The 20740-nt window shown below is 43.8% G+C and overlaps 1 protein-coding gene across 10 annotated transcripts in view; it reads right to left on the minus strand.

Annotated features, from left to right (window-relative positions):
* Positions 1-677: 677 nt before the first annotated feature.
* The window catches only part of LOC144202630 (calmodulin-binding transcription activator 1-like), a 56076-nt gene continuing 36013 nt past the window's right edge, over positions 678-20740 (minus strand). For 3 of the 10 annotated variants that reach the window (XM_077725488.1, XM_077725485.1, XM_077725483.1), the window contains exons 6-20: positions 19295-19366; positions 17474-17627; positions 14534-16386; positions 13798-13924; positions 13487-13621; positions 9349-9497; positions 8885-9069; positions 8729-8807; positions 8373-8640; positions 7406-7914; positions 6688-6836; positions 6355-6601; positions 6150-6218; positions 5546-5844; positions 678-4790 (exon numbers count right to left, since the gene is read on the minus strand). In XM_077725488.1, the coding sequence (XP_077581614.1) occupies positions 4715-4790; positions 5546-5844; positions 6150-6218; positions 6355-6601; positions 6688-6836; positions 7406-7914; positions 8373-8640; positions 8729-8807; positions 8885-9069; positions 9349-9497; positions 13487-13621; positions 13798-13924; positions 14534-16386; positions 17474-17627; positions 19295-19366 (4371 nt within the window). In that variant the 3' untranslated portion in view covers positions 678-4714. Of the gene's footprint in view, positions 4791-5375; positions 5407-5545; positions 5845-6149; positions 6219-6354; positions 6602-6687; positions 6837-7405; positions 7915-8372; positions 8641-8728; positions 8808-8884; positions 9070-9348; positions 9498-13486; positions 13622-13797; positions 13925-14533; positions 16387-17473; positions 17628-19294; positions 19367-20740 lie in introns of all 10 variants that reach the window. The other 7 variants (XM_077725491.1, XM_077725489.1, XM_077725490.1 and 4 more) reach the window with 6 other exon arrangements.

Genomic DNA, 20740 nt, shown 5'->3' on the forward strand with positions numbered 1-20740 from the left:
TGACGTCACTGTCCTACCAGTAATTTTCCTGTGGACCATCCACCTCAGGGTGGGCTGTTGCTCCAAATATTCCATGCAATATGAATCAACCCACCCATTCATAGGAAAAAAGAAGCAATTGTTTAAGACATTTGTTTTGATTAAAATAGTCTGTGATGTTGTAAAAGCTCAGATCATTTGTCAAATGTTTGTGCACCCTTCCACCAGTTTTCTTACCAATTGGCCTATTGTGCATCTGCAAAAAGCAACATGAAGTTCATATAAAAATGCATCTTATGGATGGCATAAGCTGTTATAAGGTATATAGCTAGAATATGGTAACGTGTGCCACCTACATTCCAAATAAAAATTATAAATATAAGCTTCCTATATCACAGTAATAAAGCTTTTCATCATTAACCATATGCCTTATCATGTTTGTCAGGTTATTTCAATGTTGCATAAAAATAATACACCTAAATAATAATAAAAAGATATATCCCTGCATCAATTCTCAACAAAATTTATCCAGGTCAGGGTTAAGGGGTGCTAGACACTATCTAAAATGACTGGATTCCACACTCAATTACAATTAAAATAACTCATTGAAAGGGTACACGATAGTTTAATGAATTAGTACTTTTTTTGACAAAAGAGAAAACCTACCGTATACCCAAATAAATCTGAGACAAAGACAGTTTAAAGTGCAAATTTTCTTTTTTTATTCTGATTTCATTTTACAGCAGAAATTATGTAAAGCATTCAGAGGACAATTTCCACATATAAGGGCAATATTCAAAACACTGCATGGCCTCAGCAACAAAATATTCTCTTAAAAACATCAACAGTTTTGTGATGCTTGTGCATGCAAACAAAACAAAAGTTGAACATAGGAAGTCAAAGAAGGCTACAAAAGAATAGGTAGGAATGATAGGCATGGAGAACACAATAGCAGGCAAGGAAGGTTGGAATAGAGCAGAAGATGAAACAGAGGGAAGACGGGGACAGGAAGTGGAGAGGTCTAAGCCTTAGCTTGTCTATGCGGGTTAATCATTCTTGCATGCAATGTGGTGTTTGGGCACGCCGCCTCAGAGACAAGGCATAAAGATTATACAGGTACCATTCATTTTCCAGGCACACCAGCGGGGAAAAGAGAGTCCGTCTCCACACATCTGTCAGTAACTGTCTCACTCATATCTACTTTTTGTTTTTCTTCTAGTCAACATCCTTTACCTACACACAAACAGTGATTTCTGCATTAACTGTCATATGCGCAAGGATTTTGCAGCGTTTTGAAAAGCTAATAAGGAGTTGTGGTGATGTGGGAGGATTGTTTGCTTGAGAAAGATAGTAAGAAGATGTTTAGAGATATCTTCCAAATATAGAGCACTGAACTTTCTAGTGTTTCTAATCAAGGTGAGACGTGGCTGTGATTGATAGCAATCAATAATTTTTTTGTATTAATCTTGTGCGTGTATGACCATTAGAAATCACTCGAAACTTTTCTTTTCTTGTAGAAAAAAGGACACACGTTCCAGTTTAGAAGCAAACAGATCACATTCACTGCCTCACAAAATGAGACGACAGAATAAGCACATGGGAGAAGGGCCAGTCAAGAACCACCTTAGAAAATGAGAGGATTGTATTCATAGATAAAACAAAACTGGAGTATCCCCAACATATGGAATACATATGCATACACAAAGCTGTATTAGCAATGAGTTAGTGACACTCCACACATCATCTCCCTGTTCTTCAACCCTGAGTAAAATCTAAGGGAGAGATTGTTCTGTTCCCCTAGACATAAGCACAGAGAGAAAGACTGTGGCCTTCTTGTGTTTGTGTCTGCGTGCAATTGTGTGTGTGTGTGGTATGTGGTGTGTGTGTGTGTGTGTGTGTGTGTGTGTGTGGTATGTGTGGTGTGTGTGTGTGCATGTGTGGGAAATAGGGAGCCAAAGGATGAGAAAAAGAGAGAGTGAATGGAGAAAGTGTTCAGTACAGTACAGTACAGGACAGTCTTTCTGTTGTTTGGAAACAATGCGTTCTTATTTTAGGCTTAATGCTACAAGAACGTTTTCCATTTGAACCCGTGCAGGACACTGGCTCTGACACAAAGACGTCCGATGGACTCTGGATAAGAGGATTTGAAAAGAGAATTTAAAGAAGTCGTAGTTTTAATGCTGCCCAATGCACACAAAGAAACGGGCAACAAAAAAAAATGACCACGAGCATTCAGTCAACCTTCAGACATATAAGTGCATGTAACTTTGAACTCACATTTAACTTGAATCAAGTCCAACACTGTCATTTTTGAACACACCACGTAAGAGAAAGAAGAAAGGTTCCTGGCAGCCATTCGGAGAACATACAATAGCTATTTCCTGATATTAACTTGCACTTTTCTGTTATTGATCAGGCACTTCCTAAACAGAGCTTTCCATTTTATAGAACGGCAGTGACAATGAAGAGCAAAAAGGATTGAAATGATATGTAAGGAGTGGGCATGAGACATTCCGTTTGACTAAATGGTGAAAGTTGAAACTAAGGTCGTATGTTGCTGAAGCACCACCACATTTTAAAGAATGGATTACCCTCTTGCCTTTTTTTTTCAATGGGGTCAATGCAATCACATTGAAATAGTCTAGTCAGCATCTTAATCACCGTTATTTCAAGAATTGCGTCCTTAATTTCATCCTCTAGTCAAACTACCATTGAGCTATTACTATCTTGTCTACTGTTTAAAGTCCGTGTGTGTGTGTGTGTGTGTGTGTGTGGCCTCGGTGCATCTTACTGATATCTTTTGGGTTTTGTTCCCCACCCAACAAAAAAAGCAAGTATTAGGCAAAATAGCATTCATAATAATTGGCACTACTGGCAAAAATTGCTTGATTTTTGCGAGCCAAGGAACAAAAGCACAACGTGTAAATGTTTTGTTTTGAAAGATCATTGTTTCAGCTAACTTTGTTTTCCCACTTATGTAATTCTAACATTAGATTTTTCATTTGCATGCTTGAACAAAATGTTCTTTTCAGTAACACTTATACTGGATACTCTTAAAGTGAAGCCGTTAAATCCTCTCATAGTCCATAGCCACTAACATGTTCTTTTTGTTGTTTCTGCGTCTTAAATATCATGCACATTACTCAGTTTGTAATATCTACATTATTTACAAGCAATACAGCCGTCCTGTGTAGCCAGGTCTCTAGGTTAAGTTCTCATTATGGGAGTAAAATAATTTATAATCTTAAATACAGTCCTCTTATGAAAAAGTTGCAGGGTCCTCGTTATCCCCTTACCTCGTCAGTTTATATACATGAAAATGCAATAGTCCAAAATATGGATTTGATTGCCCGTATGGGCTATTATGGGGATCAGTGCCCTTTATCGGGGTAGGTACTGGACCCGTGTCCTGTACAGAGCAAGCGTAGAGACCTCTCAGTCAGCAAAAAGTCAAGGCAATGTTACTGTATGGGACTCTTTCCTCAAAACCACAGCCAGGATTTAGAGGTTCACGAAAAAAATAACACAAAAAAAAAAATCAGATAAAATCGAAGAAAAAAAAAGCCAACAGAGATATTCAACCACCGCAACATGTCATTATTTAGCGTACAACGGGGGAAACCAGTCTCAAGCTTAAACACTCAAATAAATAATCAGACCCCTAAATAAATAAACTTTGTTTTGTTGTTGTTGTTGTTTGTTTTTTTTTTCCTTAAAAAAAAGCACCCAAAATATGTCATTTGTCCTTACACAGTTCACATTACGCAGGGCAAGGATAAGTCGATGAGAACAGTGAGACACAACTACACATAGAAATACAAAAGAAACAACACGAAAGCAGTTTGGCAAGCATGCAGGAGCCCACGGCTCAAACACATGCATTGAATTGAACGAACACAGACACCACGCGGGCGAGCAAAGTGCCGCGCCTCTGAGAACAAACTCCATACAAAGTCCATGTAACAAATTAAGACATCGTTAATTCAGACCCCGACCCTCATGGAAACAATGCTCCTCTTACATTCAAGTGGTTCCTCCTCTCTTGATCAGGTGACTGATTGATAAGTTTGTAAGTAATGTAAGTCAGAGAGGTTGGTGACAGTGTGATTATAGTACCGCGTTAACAGGATGGTTTGCTTACAGAGCTCTTCAAGGTCGGGGAGAGGAGGAAAAAAGCGAAAAGAACGGAGAAAGAACTTGCATGCAAATGCAACATAGAAGTGATTTTTTTGGTTTATGTTTTCATATCCTTTCATGGATCGAGTGTTTCAGTACAAAACACAACGGGATTTGCATGAGTACCGTAAGTCAAATTTGCCTTTGGCGAAGGTGAGCGAGCGAGCGAGCAAGCCGGAGCCTTTCACCACTTGCGGGCCGTGCCACGCCGTCGCCATCCGCTTCCTCCCGTTTGGAAACATACCCATGAAGAGTGCAAAGAATGCCATGAGGTTAATGTGATGGCCTCCCAGTGAAACTGCAGAGGAGGATCAGTGCTGTGGACGGTGCCAGATCCCTGGGCTCGCCCTAGTAGTCTGTCTGTCTGTTTGTCTGTCTGTCTGAGCTGCCATGATGGACACCTATCCTGTCCTCTGTCTGTCGGCGGAAACCTCTTCCTCTCGAGAGAAGACAGGATAGGGGGCGAGCGAAAAAGCGCGAGTAGAGAATGGAAGGGGGCAGAAGAGGGTGCAGGGAGGAATGTAGTTTGGAAAGGAAAAAGAAGGGGAGAGTGGATTGCTCACAGGCTTAGTGGGCTGTGGGTGGGGCCGGGCGGGGGTCTCTCAGGACCCCTGGCCTTTTTCTGCTCTCTGACCCTGGTGTAAAAACACAAATTGGACACACATTAGAGGGATTGTTTTTCCTTCCTTTGTGTCCGCGTCTTGGTGTATCTTTCCATGGTATAACCCACTAGCTATTTTCTGGAAAAAAATCTCCATCCCGGATATTCAACCCACCCCGCTCAAGGCACAAAAAAAGGAGACAAGCAAGACACTTGAGTCCCCCCAAATAATGTCATGCCCCCAGGAAGGCCATGTGCAAGAGTGCTCCTCTATCTATCTGTCAGTCATGCACAAGTAGCAGCACCGCAGTCTTGGACGAGAGAGAAGATGAGTGAGGGAGGATTGGTGAGAGAGAGAGAGAGAGAGAGAGAGAGAGAGAGATAGAAAGAGAGAGGGAGAGGGAGAGGGAGAGAGAGAGAGAGAGAGAGAGAGAGAGAGAGAGAGAGAGAGAGAGAGAGAGAGAGAGAGAGAGAGAGAGGGAGGAGAGAAGGAGACATTTGCAGAAAGAGACAGAGAGAGATGAATAATTAGCCTGGATCAGCCTCTCCTGCGCCCACATGCAAACAGGCATGAGAGAGAAAGAGAAGGAACCAGAGCAGAGAGGGGGAGGAAACTCACCCGCTTCAGGGGCCTATGGTCCATCAAAGGGCTTCGTAGAAACAGTAAAACAACAGCAGTTGTTAGCACCATTGCCCGTGTGGCAGTGGGCTGTGAATGCATGTGTGTGTGCGTGTGGGTGTGTGCGTGTGTGTTCTCAAGTGTGCGTGCAGGGGACATTTATAGCTCACCTGTGACGGCATCGGAGCAGGAACCTCAATATCTTGCGTGCAGCCTGGTTCTGTTTTTTAGTTAGAAGATTGCTACGAGCAGAGACAGGGTTATGAGTTTTGTTTTCATGAAACACTGTGATGCCAAGCGAGCGTTTGCCTGTTTTTTTGTACCTGAGCGAGTGTCTGTAGGAGCGGTAGTATTGCTGAATAAGGACTGCTGCTCTGCGACTCTGCTGGAACTTCCTCTGCTCATGGAAACTCCGGAAACGACTCTGAATCAGGATGGCTGCCAGGGTCATCCGCTTATAAAGTGCATACTGTATGCAATAAGTATGTAGTGTTAAAATCCCTCACTAAATATCTACTTTTACATGTCTGAACACAGAATCCGGGTTCTCAAAAGTTCAATATGTATAACAAAAGTCATTTGAGTTTTCAATGGATACCTTAATACTACATATCTCAAGGTTTATGCGCAGTATGTTCTTAGTCTTCACTAATAAGTAGTATGGGTAGCATGAGTGTCTTAACTATTTATACTATGAGTGCAAAGATTAACCTATATCATCAAATTATATATATCAATATCTATAGGTGACTTTAACCCGGTATTGAATCATACCTGCTTGTATCTCTTATAGCAGCGTTGAATCACTGCCGCAATCTCCTTGCGTTGTTCCTGAATCGGACCCTGAAGGGGCAATGGGAAGAGTTTGTCTAAAAGCTGGTCATGTAGGCAAGCAAACGTGTTTCAGCCAAAATAGACAATGATATTCAGTGAAATATGAAGTAACATGAGAGTGGGGATCATACAAAGTAATGGATACCTTTTGTTTTCTAACGGTGTGCAGAGCATTCCTGATGGTCACACACAGCTCTCTTTGCTCAGCTTCTGTCATGGCAAGAAAGGAAGAATCGGTTTTCAACCGTTCCACTTTCACAGCTGCAGAGAGGAAGAGGTTCCTGTCAGATGGTGTGAACAGGCCTGGCTTAATCTGAAGATTGTGCTCACCCTCAGGCCCCGAGTGAGTGTTTGGTTTCGGGCCGAGTGTCTGGGGATTGGCATTGAGGAACCTGCGGGCGGATAAAAAGTACACGTCTAAAACAAGTGCCGAAAAATCTCCGATTTCATGAAAACATTGGATTTTTGTTTAACTTGCCTCTCCACCTCAGCAAGATAACCAGACAGTAGTCTGACATCGCCGCTGAGGCCTGACCTTGCGGAGTCGGTTTCAGTCTCCATTTCCTCCTGCTTCAGACGAGCAGTGGATGTCTCCATGATGTGATCAGCCAGCATGGAAATGTCCATCTGTGAAACACACGCAACACACTCTGTCGGTCAATGCGTTCTTGCAGCCATTGATTCTGTTTCCGAACTGCCTATCCTTACAAGGGTCGTGCTGGAACCTATCCCAGCTAACTATGGGAAGCAGGCGGGGGACACCCTGAAATGGTGTCCAGCCAATTGCAGGGCACAACAAGACGGACAACCATACACGGTCATACTCACACCTAAGGGCAATTTAGACTGTTGGACCAGCCTACCATGCATATTTTTGGGATCAAACTCGCTAACAACTCGGCCGCTTGGCTGCCGTGATCTTGCACCACCAACAAAATTCATGTATGGGAGATTTGCAGCATTCATAAAGACTACGAAACTAATGCCAGGATAATAATAATGAATACATTTCAGAGCATGTTTTTGATGATTGTATATCACTTAACCGAGCTGTGTCTGAAACCATATCCAGAACTTCAAAGTGTGTCTTGAAACAAGAATAATTTTTGGAGTATAACACACCCCTAAAATGAACGTACCACTTTAATCCACATTGAAATGTGTGGATTTTGTGTGCATGTGCATTTGCTCCTGACCTGCAAATCTTCTGTGTTTTCCTGATAGGTTAGCAGCTCTGTCTCCTCCCCCATATCAGAAAGCACTCCCTGGCGCAGATGTACAGCCAGTCGCTCCTTCCCTAGAATCCTCCTGGCAAGACTACGCTGCCCCAGAGTCCGTCTCAGGCTCCACCTGGCACCCCCTCCAGATGCCCCTATCCTGGCCTGCAGGTGGGAGAAGGAGGGAGTGGGGAGCTGGGGAAGGTCAGGATTGAAGCTGGCAGGAGGTGCGTTCCGGGCAATGAGGTTAGGATGTTGGCTTTGTTGAGGACTTGGTTGAGGGGAAGGGTGAGTGTTGGGACTGCGGTGGTTAAGGAGGGAGTTGAGGTTGCTGGAGGTTGAGTTAGCAAGCTGTTGCTGGGTGCTTTTGTGTCTCTTAGCTGGGGGTGGACCCCCTTGCTCTCCCTGGCTTGTCTGAGAAGCTCTGTGTCCTGTTTGATTCCAGGTCTGGTTGCTAGGTTGGCTCTCAGTCCTTAATCTCCTCAATTCTGGAACACAAGAAGATGGGGATTATGAACTGAATACACAATAGTATACCAAACACTACATGCATTCATTCATTCATTTTCTGAACTGCTTTATTTTCATTAGGGTCACAGGGGTGCTGGAGCCTATCCCAGCTGACTTTGGGCCAGAGGTGGAGGACACCCTGAAATGGTGGGCAGCCAATCTCTGGGCAAGAGGAGAAAGACAACCATGCAAACATTCATACCTAGGGGAAATTTAGAGTGTACAATCAGCCTACCATGCCTGTTTTTGGAATGTGGGAGGAAACCAAAGTAGCTGGAGAAAACCCACACAGGCCCGGGGAGAACATGCAAACTCCACTGAGGCCGACGTGCTAACCACTCGCGCCGCCGGAGCGCCTACACTACATAGAGTTAATCAAAATGTGGATTTTAATTCATACAGCTCAGTATTTTTTATTCTACATAGTCTCTCACACCTGAGTTTGGGTTTGAGGAGTGACTGTTGCTTATTCTGCTGAGTTCTGAGCCCCCTCTCCACCTGTCCAACCATGCGTCAGCAGGCTGGCCCGGAACTTGAGGACTTTGTTGCAGCTGCTCCAAGAGCTCAGCCAGTCGTGTGTGTCCTCGTGACCTGGCGATGTTAAGTGGCAAGCGTCCCAAAGAATCTGGAATAGCCAAAGCTCTCGGATCCCACTGGTAGAGCACCAGTGCAGCATCAGTATGGCCCAGAGCACATGCCCACATCTAGAGAGATCGATAAGATGTGGTTACAAAAATGACACGGAAACCCGCCCCCCCTAAACCATAATATATTGAAATATTGATCACTCACCAATGGCGTGCAGGAGAAGTGATCGACATTAAGAGGATCCACCTCCAGCTCGAGATCAATACTGTCAGCATGCTTGGTACTATAGAGCAAATTGTCATGTGAGATATAAATGATGCATCAACTTTGGAGGGTCTGCTATGATTGTTTGTTACTCACCGCCAGCGAATGAGAGTCTGAATGAGCCCGGCATAACCCTGAGCTGCAGCCAGATGCAATAAGGTCATTCCCCTTGAATTCTTACTATGGACAAGCTGATTGGAGGAAGCCCAACACGGCTGAGACATCATCTTCTCACACACAACCACAACACGGCCCTCAAATGAACTGTGGTCAGGAGAGATCTGTGGAAAAATATGCCAAAGCGATTAAATTGTCAGCACATTTTTAAAGAGATCATTTGGTGCTAATAAATTGGCAAGTAGATGAAGAAAATAATGTCCGACAAACATGGTTTTCACATATTTTAGCTGAACGTAGGGATCAAATACAGGTAAAAGCGATTAAAATAGAGATTTTCCTTTTTGGTGGATATCTGTGCTGCAATCATCAGTATTACTAGATTTTTGATGTACTTCTTTTTTTTTTGTCCAAGAAATTTAAATGACATATTGCTGTCTTACTTGAGACTGCTGCTCAGTGGCTCCCCCTCCCTCTATACCGCCACTCTTGGTTGCCATAGTTTCCGAGCTGGGGTTTTGATTGGTTATATCTGCCATCCTCTGTTCCATCTGCTCCAGACGCTCCAAGATGGACATCCTGAATTGTGTATCTACAGAAAAGAAAAGATGCAGGGATAATTTATTCCTAACAATATTTACTTGTATGCTTTAAGTTTCTAATGACACTCTCGAGATGGAATAATAAACCTATTCTAGACCATCCCGAGGACCACTCAGTGTGTGAAGTAGAAGTTGAATGTGATATACGCTGAGTGAAATGCTCGCATCCTGCAATAAATCATGTAGAGTATATTATTGCTACTTAATATTTGTGCATGACTGTATGTGCGACGCTCTATGTGTGCAGCTGCAGTTTGCTGCAGTGCACATCATGTCACTCCTTTTTGCTCCTTTCCTCTCTGCTGTATGTAGCCCACAGACTGAAGAAAAAAGGAGGAGGAGCCATGTGAGTGACATAAACATCAGGCTCCAAACATTCCATGTCAATTAATCGATCTGAAAAAACTATCAATCACATGATATGTACATACGCCAATGGATGGAAACAAAACGACTGAACAACATAACAATAAACATATTCAAAAGAACAACAATAATTTACCTCAGTACTTTTCAAACATCTATTCCTATCTATATCTATTCAAAACGCCCCTTGCTGCCTACTCCTTTTCACATTTCAGGCATACTCAAAGTTCTGATTTGGTTACACATTGATTTTAGAACTTTTCAATATTTTGGGCCAATAGTATTCCATCATGTGCAACATTATTAAAGCTAATAGAGCAGCTTATCCTTTTTATCCTTTGGTGAATGAGATTGTTATTAACTACTCTGTTGCCTCAATTTTACTTAAGCAATTTCCACCATAAACATGCCAAAGATAATAACAATTGCAAGAGGAAAATGTCAATGCACACAGTGTTAAACAGGTCAACTGGAGAAAATATACAGTGCATAAAAACAAATCATCAACAGCATGATGGCTGTTGCGTGAACAGATCTCGGGGGCAAAAAGCCTCCCTGCACTTGTTGTTCTGTTATTGTTCTTCAGGTCTGCTTCCCAATGAAGCCTCTGAGTTTTTTTTCTCCACTCAAAAAATAAGCAAGCATCCAATCTGGCCGCATTTGGAGGAAATGTAATCTTTCTAATAGTCAATGTCTTAGAACAAATGACTTGAATGAAACCACACGAGACAAAGCATTAGGACAACAGCATCACCTGAATAAACAACACGTGACTCATGCACCACATGGACGCAAAACAGCAATTTCCAGACATCAATTTAGAAATGAAATGACATCAGACAATTTACGAACCCAAACAGCGAGTGTCTCTTTGTTCCAGTTTCTGCTCAAGCGCGTTAGTTTGAAGTGTGCGACACACGTCGATACTCCCAACAACAGAGAGAAAGAGAAGGGGGTGAAAGGGAGAGGGAGAAAGAGAGAGAGCAAGTGCATGTGAAGAGAGCAGGGGTGCTCTTCTCTTCAAATCAGCCCGCCAGACTTTGGAGCAGCAGGAGCGTTAGGTCGTCATCAATGCATAGGAAACCTTCACTCTCAACTAAACTGGAGTAGACGTCTTACGACAACGTGGACAGATGAACTTTGAACCCATTTACATTTTACTAACAGTCTTCTGTTCATTACTGAGAAAATGCCCATCTGGCACTGATTAAGTCCAGAGTCATGGTTATCAATGCAACATTTAGTGGGTAAGAGGATGGCGATTGAGCCACGATGTCTTTGCCCTTCATTCGCACATGCAGGAGGCTGTGACCGTGCAGCCGCATTGCCGCAGTGCGCAACGTGCAGTCTGGGGGCGCACACACACATGCACACGCACACACACACACATACACGCATAAGTGGTAAAGTCAAAACATGTTTTACTGAGGTGGCAAGTGTGTTACAAACACAAACTAACGCAAAGACTGTCAGTGTAATCACCCTTTAATAAAACTGCAACACTTTTGATCAGATGGAATTGGATAAAAAATGGTGCTAATATCTGACAGCATTCAGACAAAAGTCATGCATTGGGATTGTTCCCACAGTGACAATGTAGAAATACATTCAGATTTTTTCCCCCTCCGCCACACCAATAAAAGAAATGAAATTGACTAGTAAACAACTGTGCTCACTGTGCTTTCGTCCTAACATACTCTGCTAGTTACATTACATGAATGAACTGTGAATTACATCACTTAATTGTTAATGATGGATATTTAATGAGTAAACTTCCAAAGGTCCAGTATCTTGCTCAAGAACACGTCAACTTTGTCAAAAGGGTAGGGTAATCGAACCCGAAGCATCTGAATTTGATGAACAAATTCCCTACCACTGAGCCGTGCCACTCTGAGAGTAATTTCAATAATGAATACGCAAATAAGTCATTAACTCTGAGAGCACAAAAACCCATATGTATAAGTTATCTAGACAAAATAGGCATTGATACTTTCTGAGCCTACTTAAAAGCCAATTCATATTCATCAGAGTATCAATACATGAAAAATCTGAAGTGAGGGCAGTGCTTAATAGACCTTTTTGAGAGAAAGCTGAGGATTTCAAAACCACCAATTAGACCAGATACTATTCAAGAAAAGGCCTCAGTTGTAGCGGTTTTTCAATATAAGTGACCAAAAGGACACTTTTTCATCAGTCAGGTGTCTTAAAATTGTTATCAATATATTGCAGATGCTTCTTGTTTCAACATGTTAAACTGCCAGTGCGAGATCGGTTGGAACAAAGACCAGGGCCTACAGCCACCCTTGATCAGCTTGACCAGACCCCTGAATTCGACAATGGGGTATCTGAGACCTTGACAGACTATGCTCCCCGAATGAATTTGCCAGGACGTACGATTGGGCCACTTGCTTTTTGGAGGCAAAGTCTGGAGGTCAATTGCCCACTCAACGCCACAGATGTGTTCTTTTTCCCTCGTCAAAGCTTTAGAACGCGACGAGTGCACTGCATTAATAAGGCATGAAAGGAGCTGCTTTCGATTGAAGTCATATGTGACTAGTCTCATGGCAGCCCAGCCATCTCTCCCACAAATCAGTCATCTTGCGCTCATCTGCAGAATTACCAGCATATCGCCTAATCTGTCTTTGGCTGGGCAGAAATATGCAACACAAAGTGATGGATTCAAATTAACTGTAAAAATAAAAAATAAGGCCTCACTTATCTATTTTGACTATACTTATTATTTTAACAATGTGTTTATTTATTACCTAATTGTTGATTATGTATTTGTGCACTTCATGGTGAAGCTTTGCATCCCATTATACTTGTATAATGACAATGAAGGCATTGAATTCAATAATAGTTACACCACACTATGACTGTTTCACTCCTCAGAGGGCCATACAAGATCTAGCCAACCATTTTCCCCATATCTTCATTAGGATGATGTGTGTACTAGGGCCTATTAAACATTACTTCAGCTGCCAGATAGGATATAAGCTGTATTGGTTGTCAATCTCATGACAGTCATAGACAAACAGAGAATGCACAAATCCTCACATTCGCACTTCAGGGAAAATGAAAAATCATCAGTGAATCTGCCATGCCACTTTTTGGAATGTGAAAGGGGAAACTCCAGAAAAAAAGGCCAGAAGATGAACCCACAACCTCTAAGTACAAGGCGGTCATGCTAATTGTAATGGTCAACCACGTTGCTCACAATATAAAACGCACGAACAAATGTGATCAAACCCCAAATGTGGTTAAATCTCATATAACTTCAGCAAGCTTAGGAAGAACCAGTCAACTTCACAAAAGAGTTGGGGAGTTCAGATTGTAACCTTGGCAGGCACAGAAACCACTAGTGTACCGTGCTGCCTATTATGTGTCTTGTGTAAAAGCAGAGTCAATAAATAAAAACCTAAGTATTTTATCTATCAATTTACGAAAATGTTTTATCTCTGTTTCTATGATTGATACATTAAAATTCCCATAATTACACTAAATACACATTGTATAATTAACATGACCTAAAGAATATTATGCCTTGTGGGAACTATAAAAGTATAAGCGGACACCCCCCTTGTTGCCACAATATACCACCAAATGGTCTCACCGTCCAAAGAAAGCCAGTCATGCTGAGATGATGGGAGGGCAGGAAGGTCGCGTGCCTTGTATTCAAACACCACAGAAGAAGAAATGACCTCGCCGCCCATCGCTACTTGCAGCATGACGAGTCCTGTGTCATGGGCTGGAAGGAAAAAACACAAGGTAAGCAATTAACACAATGGAATTACTACTGACATTTTACCCTAAAAAAAAGTACATTCCTAGATACAGATGTCAATGATATTATGTTAAACTGTCCTACGTGTACGTGCATGTAAATAAATACAAAATATGAATCATGAGACAGTGTGTAGATACCTGGACAGTAGCAGCGGAGCACACCAGGCTGAATAAGGGCAGCAGGGACGCTGATGTGGTCAAACAGACAGCTGTACTCACTGCTTGATTCCAACCATGGTCCCGTTATAAGCACCTTCACACCCCCCTGTCGTACAAACACTGGTAAGTGGAATGTAATACAGTCTGGCGACTTCATTAAAGGGAGTTGTAGCGTGGGAAAGGTGAAATCTCAAAACAATATAAACAAATAAAATGATAGGCACAGATGTAAAAAGGCAGCAAAACATAGTTAAATTATGCACACATCTAGATTTAAAAAAAAAATAAAATAAAATGTGGTTTTCAATGCATTCTACCAGTGGAGAGAGTACTTTCCCAACTGGTAGAGGTGTAGACTACTGCAGATGCCAAACTTGTTAAGTTATTTTTAAATAATATGGAAAGGGGTAAAAGTGATGATGATGATGATGATGCATTTGGAAAAACATTGTGTCATCAACAACTTTATTTTGATTGTTGAAAACAGAAGCAATGTGATTCACTGACTATAAAGTTGCATGCAATACATGGGAGAATTAATGAAGCCACCCAGAGGAATCCATGTAATATTGAAATTTCATTAACTCAGCAATCACTTTTGAGAGCATGATTTCATTTTTTAACAGCAGTACAAGCCGTCTTCCATCATGTGTCAGTCTGACTTAACTCCAGGCAACAATGATGAATAAATAATGATACTAATGTTGTTACTAACCTCTGGATAAGACCACTCTGGGGAGTAGTCTGTCACACCGAACAGCCTCCCAGTCTCTTGGAGCATTCCCAGAGCTCCTTGCTCCACTTCTGAGCCTTGTAGGTGGCCTTCACCCATGCCTTGCTCCTCTCCCACGGCCCCTTCCTGAGGCATGAGGACGCCGTTGACCGCAGCCCCTACCCCACCTGCAGACCCTTCGACTGAGATGAAGTCATTGATGAGATCCGAGAACTGGCTTCCAAATGATGCCTCAAACCCTTCCAAGCTGATGGCTGCCCCTGCTCCGGAGGCCGTGGCTGATACACCTCCACCTTGCGGAGGAAGGGAGGAATTGTACAGTGCCCTTTCAATGCTGGTACCGGCACCTATTGACTGAGGACTAGCTCCCACTGAGCTGCTAGGCCCAGACAAACTTACTCCATTCGAAAGAATTTCATTTTCCCCTGTCCCTGTGGCGCCACAGCCAGCACCCCCCTCATCCCCAACCCCATTGCCGTCTGTTGGCGGAAGGTAGTGATCAGTGTCCACGCTAGCGTAAGCCTCATGAGCGGCGCCGGACTTCAGCATCAACTCTCCTCCATTCTCAAGGACTTTGCCGCCGACCTCCTGACGAACCCCGTTGCTGGCTTGCTCGACATTTGCGTCCCGGTTGGTCACGGGGAAAGAGGACACCGATGCTCCTTTTCCGTTCCTCCCGCACATGGCCTGGTCTTGACTGGATCGGCGAAGGTGCGAATGGTGGTCTCCGTTGGTGATTGGGGTATCATCCGGCATGTTTATGTAAGCTCTAGCTTCATCGCATTCCTGCGGAGTGTCCACGCCGTTGGTCTGCTGCTGGGAGTTCTGGTTGGCGTGCGTGGGGGTCTGGAGGAAGAGGTTGGGTGAAGGGTGATGCGCAGACTGGGTTAGGCCTGGGACGCATGGAGATGACATAACAGCACTGAAGTCCATCTGCTCTAAAGTGGTGCTGGGGCTCAGACCTGCCCCCTCTCCTACATAACTACTCGGAGGAGCCAGGGGCTGCTCCATAGGCGTGGCTTCCTTCTTGATATTGTTGACCACGGATGGACTGTAGACAAAGCCGTTAGAAGAACAGTGGATGCCACCATCGTTACCGTTACACCCCTCGGTCTTCCCTCCACCTCCTCCATAGGTCTGACCCTGCTTGGGGTTATTAAGGAAGCAGTCTGGGTCAAAGGTCATGGCAGTCTCTGGAAGGCTAACTCCTCCGCCAGTGTCTAGCGAGCTGGAAAGAACCAACTCTCCTCCCTCTCCTAAGCCGACCCCACCAGGAAATGAGGCAAACCTCTGGTTCTCGGGGCCAACAGCCAACAGGATGCCGTTGGCGCTGCTCTCGTGAGGGGACGGTAGCAGGTGGGTGTGGCCTGCCGAGTAAACCGAATCCCCAGTCAGTGTGGTGACTTCAGACATGAAAACGGCAGTGCTTTGTGACAGGCCAGCCCCGATGGCCAGCGCAGGGCTGTCGGCCATATCACTGGTGATTGACAGTGGGGAACTCTGGGTGGTGTCAGGGACTTCCACCTGGTTGGTGGAGGTCGACGAGGACACTTCCATGCTGCTTTGCGGGAGAAGGGAGGGCTTTGCCATTCGGCCATTCCTGCGGTCTCCTCCGCCTGCCCTGCTTCTGCGCCCCCCAGGACTGGGCTCTGTCTGGCCCTCTGATACGTCACTGTTCTGCACCTCTGTGCCATCTGCTTCCTCAGATCTCTGACCTGCCGTGGCGGCGCCACCCGCTGGAGCGCCACCCCCTGCCGCTGTTCCCGATTCCTGCTTGGATGAGATGATACGCTGTTTGACACTGGAGCATTTCTGGTGTAGGCTGCTTCCAGCACCTGCCACACAAAGAGATGATCATTTACATTAACTCGTTGGCTGCAAATGACTAAAAATGTACATTTTCCGCACAGTGACCTTAGCATATTGCCACTTACAACGCTCAAACTAATGTGACAAATCAACAACCTTACTAAAATTGCAACGCCTTAAGTAATTAAGCATTTGATTTGCTTTATATCATAACAGACGTCCTATCAACTTTGACAAGGATCTTTCCTTCTAGTCAAAATAGATTAAATGTCTATTGCTGTCAGTGGCACTGGATTATGAATATTCAATGGAGCCACCAGAGTTTTGTTGTCAATGGAATAAGTTAAAAATAAACACCAGATGTGGAGCGCTTGTGTAACTGAGGTAACAATATTTTAAGCAAGTGTTAACGCCCTCCAGTGGCTTAAAGGTAAATAGAAAGAAGTTATATATACACAAAATGCACATATTGATTTATTTTTTCAAATCAATACACTACACAAAAACTAATTTGTAGCAATACATTTGGAGTGTTATTGGAGCAATCAGAAGAGGGTTGGCAGATAGAGGGTAATTTAGTCAACAATCCACATCGGCTGTCCTTATTTGACCTTCAATACTAGATCAGAAGATGAGAGATTAGGCAATTCACTGTTTGTATATGTGTATATGCACTCGGGTTATCTAATCTCTCTGATGCCATTTTATGAATAATACATGCAGGATATTTCAAGAATGTCCAGTTTGTGCCCCTTCATCCATCTAACCCTTTATTACTTAGTCTTTTGGTGCAATGTGTACTTGCCTCTAGGTGGCAGCATGGCATTGACTTTTGGAATCCCTCCCTAACACCCCCCATAAAAATGAAATTGCCCAGCTCTGTTTTTATCTTAGTCTATACATTCTAAATTCTGCAGCTGCCTTTTTTTTCAAAGGCAATTCAGTGGAGTTTTTGTAAATTTGGCTTTGATTTGGTTTTCATCTTTTTACTTGCAACCACATCGACAGCTGTGGTTATTCAACCAGCATCACAGGCATTTTCACGGAAGAAGTATGCCGGCTGAAAGAAAAGAGTGAGTAAGGGGGAAAGTGGGTTTGTAAAAGATAACTCACACATAGGTTTAAGTTGACCGATGAGCTCCTCTTTGCTCCACTTGGCCCATTCCTTTCTGTCCGTGTTGATGGAGCAGAGAACAGGGCCGCACGGCTTCCCGCTATCATCCACCGCCGGAACATTCAGATAGTGCACCAGCACGATGTCTGGGTTCTATAACACAGCAACAACACATCTCATTGGTAAAACACCTCCTCTATTGTTTCTGGTGTTTCTATCAGCAAGAGAGTACATTGATAGTGTATTTGCAGAGGAAGGAAAAAGGAAAAAGGAAAGCAGAGGAGTATGTGGAGGTCAGGAGGGAGGTCGGATATAGCGTGTCAGACAAGATTCTCTCACCTGCCTATGAAACATTTAACGGCTCAAGCCCACTCGCCAGCACCCTCCCTAACATTGCATGGCCAGCGGAAACGTCGACGCGTGTGTCGGTGTGCATGCGATTTAGAGAGCCAATGAGGCAAACGAGGAATGAGGTGGGTCAGCACAGAGCTCACCGTGCTGCAGCCCACCAGCAGACCTATGGAATTTATATCCCATGAATGATTCAACAAGTGTGTATGGGGCTGGTCTGTGTGTGAGAGAAAGGCTCCTCTTGATAAAAGATTCAGTAGACAGACTCAGGTGAGGGGGAGGGCCTGCTGAGGTGGAACAAGAAAACGGCACAGTGGGCTGCTACAGCACCACCCCGTGCAATGCAACAGAACAGACGGGCTCATTTATGATGATATTCACTGACGTGATGTGATATCTTGTGCGCGGAGCAGAAAATGGCACATTACGGATAGAAGAAGCCGAAGTTTCCCCCTGCCAATTTTAGATTTAGAGAATCACAAGAGAGTCAAGTGCACTGAAAAATAAAATATATTTGATAGGGGGCAAATTCAATTTACAGCATGTGACGGGAATGTCCTTGTAAAATTCATGCGACAAATTATGCAAGCCCTATTGGCAAGGAATGCATGAATATGTATTGAATTTCCATATTTTTTAAATGAACAGCACTGGGCGCGCATTACTTTCTTGGAAATGAAGGGAATGTTTAAGATTCAACATGTAGGTCTGTAGATGATGAGGTTCTGGTGACCCGCTCTTGCGTGGCCAATCAAGTGAGGAATGTATGTGTGTGTGTGTGTGTGTGTGTGTGTGTGTGTGTGTGTGTGTGTGTGTGTGTGTATTTGCTTGTAATACTCTTCTGCTTTTTCTGCTTGTCTTTCCCACGTTGAAGGTGTAAAATGTATGTGTGGAAAACGTGTGTGTGTGTGTGCGTAGTGTGGCGCTCCAGGGTGTTTTCCTGGAGAAGACCACATGCGGTGTAACGCCTTGAGACCTTGATAGGTAGTGTGCACACCAAGGAATAGTTGGAAAATTTCAAGCTGAGAAAAGTTTTCTCAACAATCCATGTTCACATAATACCAGATATATCTCAGAGTGGGACGATAAAGCCAGCAATGGGGTCCAGTTTTATTATGACTTGACTTTTTACTATAGTCTGCCTCATTAAATTTTGAAGAGGAGGATGTTTATCAATGGTTTATGTCGGAGGTTACTGTGCTGTTTTGGAAACGTAATGGCCAATTCAAGAGATTAAACATGTGGTGCGGAAAATTAACAATAGACTATACACTTTCTGGTACTTTAGTTTGGTGTAGAGTTGTGAATAAAGTCCAAACATAACATGCGTCATGAAGAAATCCACGTTGGAGGCAAAGCGACGTGGTAATAAAGGGCTAACATAAAGCAATCATCACAATGTATATCATGTCACCCTCCCTCTTCTTGTTCTAATGTAGAGAAGATGGGAAAAGGGGTGGGTAGCTTACCTGCAGTAGCCAATAGCATCTACGGTGGAAGGTGGGGATGATGGAGGAGTGGACGTAGCAGCCATACAGACACTAGAGAGAGGAAAGGAGATTTCAAGGGAGAACGGAGAAAAGAAAATGGAGGGAACGGGACAAAAGGAGGGGATGAGATGAGGACAGCAAAGGAAAGAACAGCAAAGGAGAACTCAGGTTTAGCCACTTCAGTCGTAGAATATTCGTTTAGGAGCTAACATGCTGATGTGTTTTTTTTTCCAAAGTCCTTGGTTAGATTTTTGACTTCAAAAGATATCAATATTTGGCACCGGTGCATAAATATCGCAAGAGGATCAATATGTGTGTGTGTGAACCCTGTTCTGACTCCTGTGGGATTTCCCTGTGGAAGGACGGAAGGCTTTACTATCAAGGTCATTATCATAGTTAAAACACAGATGTACTCGTACACACAGTGATGAACACGTGACATGCGGGATAAATTATAGCGACATAAAAAGGCTTTTCTGTCTCCTTCGCGCTCTCATTTTCTTGCCATTTTGCCTCTTCTGAAAAGAAGGCCGGCAGCAATCGAAAGTGTGTTTGGCCAAAGGCAGAGTGCATTTCCATATATTTCCATCTGATATGAGGAGGTTCTCAATCCAGGGCTGGGTTTTTTTTTTTTTTTGGGGGGGGGGGGGGGGGGGGGTGGCTTTTTTTTCTCCCTCCTCTGCTTCCTGCCCCTCTCTCTCTCTCTCTCTCTATCTCCCTCCTCTCCCACAGCTCTACCGTTACTGCCCCCTTCGCGACACAATGCTTTCTTGCTCCAGGGGTCCCGGGAAGAGGTGACACAAACAATTACTGAGCAACTACCGGCGAGAGACACACTTGCCTTTGGATACGTGTGTCTGTGCGTATTTGTGCACGGCAGCAGAAAAATGCATGTCAGATGATTGTCAGCGTGAGTGTGGGCTTGTAAATAATAGAAGTGCAGATGGGAATACTTGATCTCAATTATTCCCTTTGCCTATGTCTGCTGTTCATTTATGCACAACTAGTGAACCTTCCATACACATTTATGTGCTGCCTCACCGTCTCCCCTTTGCTTTCCAGTCTCCCTGTCTTTTGCTATCTGACACATGCATGCTCACCGCTCTCACCTCTTGCTATATTCCTGCTGAATAATCAATTTTTCAGCTGGCTGATGTGACTCAAACACACACACACACACACACACACACACACACACACACACACACACACACACATACACAGGGAGGCTTTGCCCCCCACACCCACACACACACACACACACACACACACACACACACACACACACACAGACGCTGCCTTGAGACTGGATCGATACCCCTCTCTGTTCTGCTGAAGAAGGCATTGACATCATTCCTGGCTGCAGGCCAAACACACTCTTATCCTTCAGAAAGAGAGAGAGAGATGGGAAAGGAGACAGGGACA

Source organism: Stigmatopora nigra, chromosome 10 (assembly GCF_051989575.1).
Source record: "Stigmatopora nigra isolate UIUO_SnigA chromosome 10, RoL_Snig_1.1, whole genome shotgun sequence".
Lineage (NCBI taxonomy): Eukaryota > Metazoa > Chordata > Actinopteri > Syngnathiformes > Syngnathidae > Stigmatopora > Stigmatopora nigra.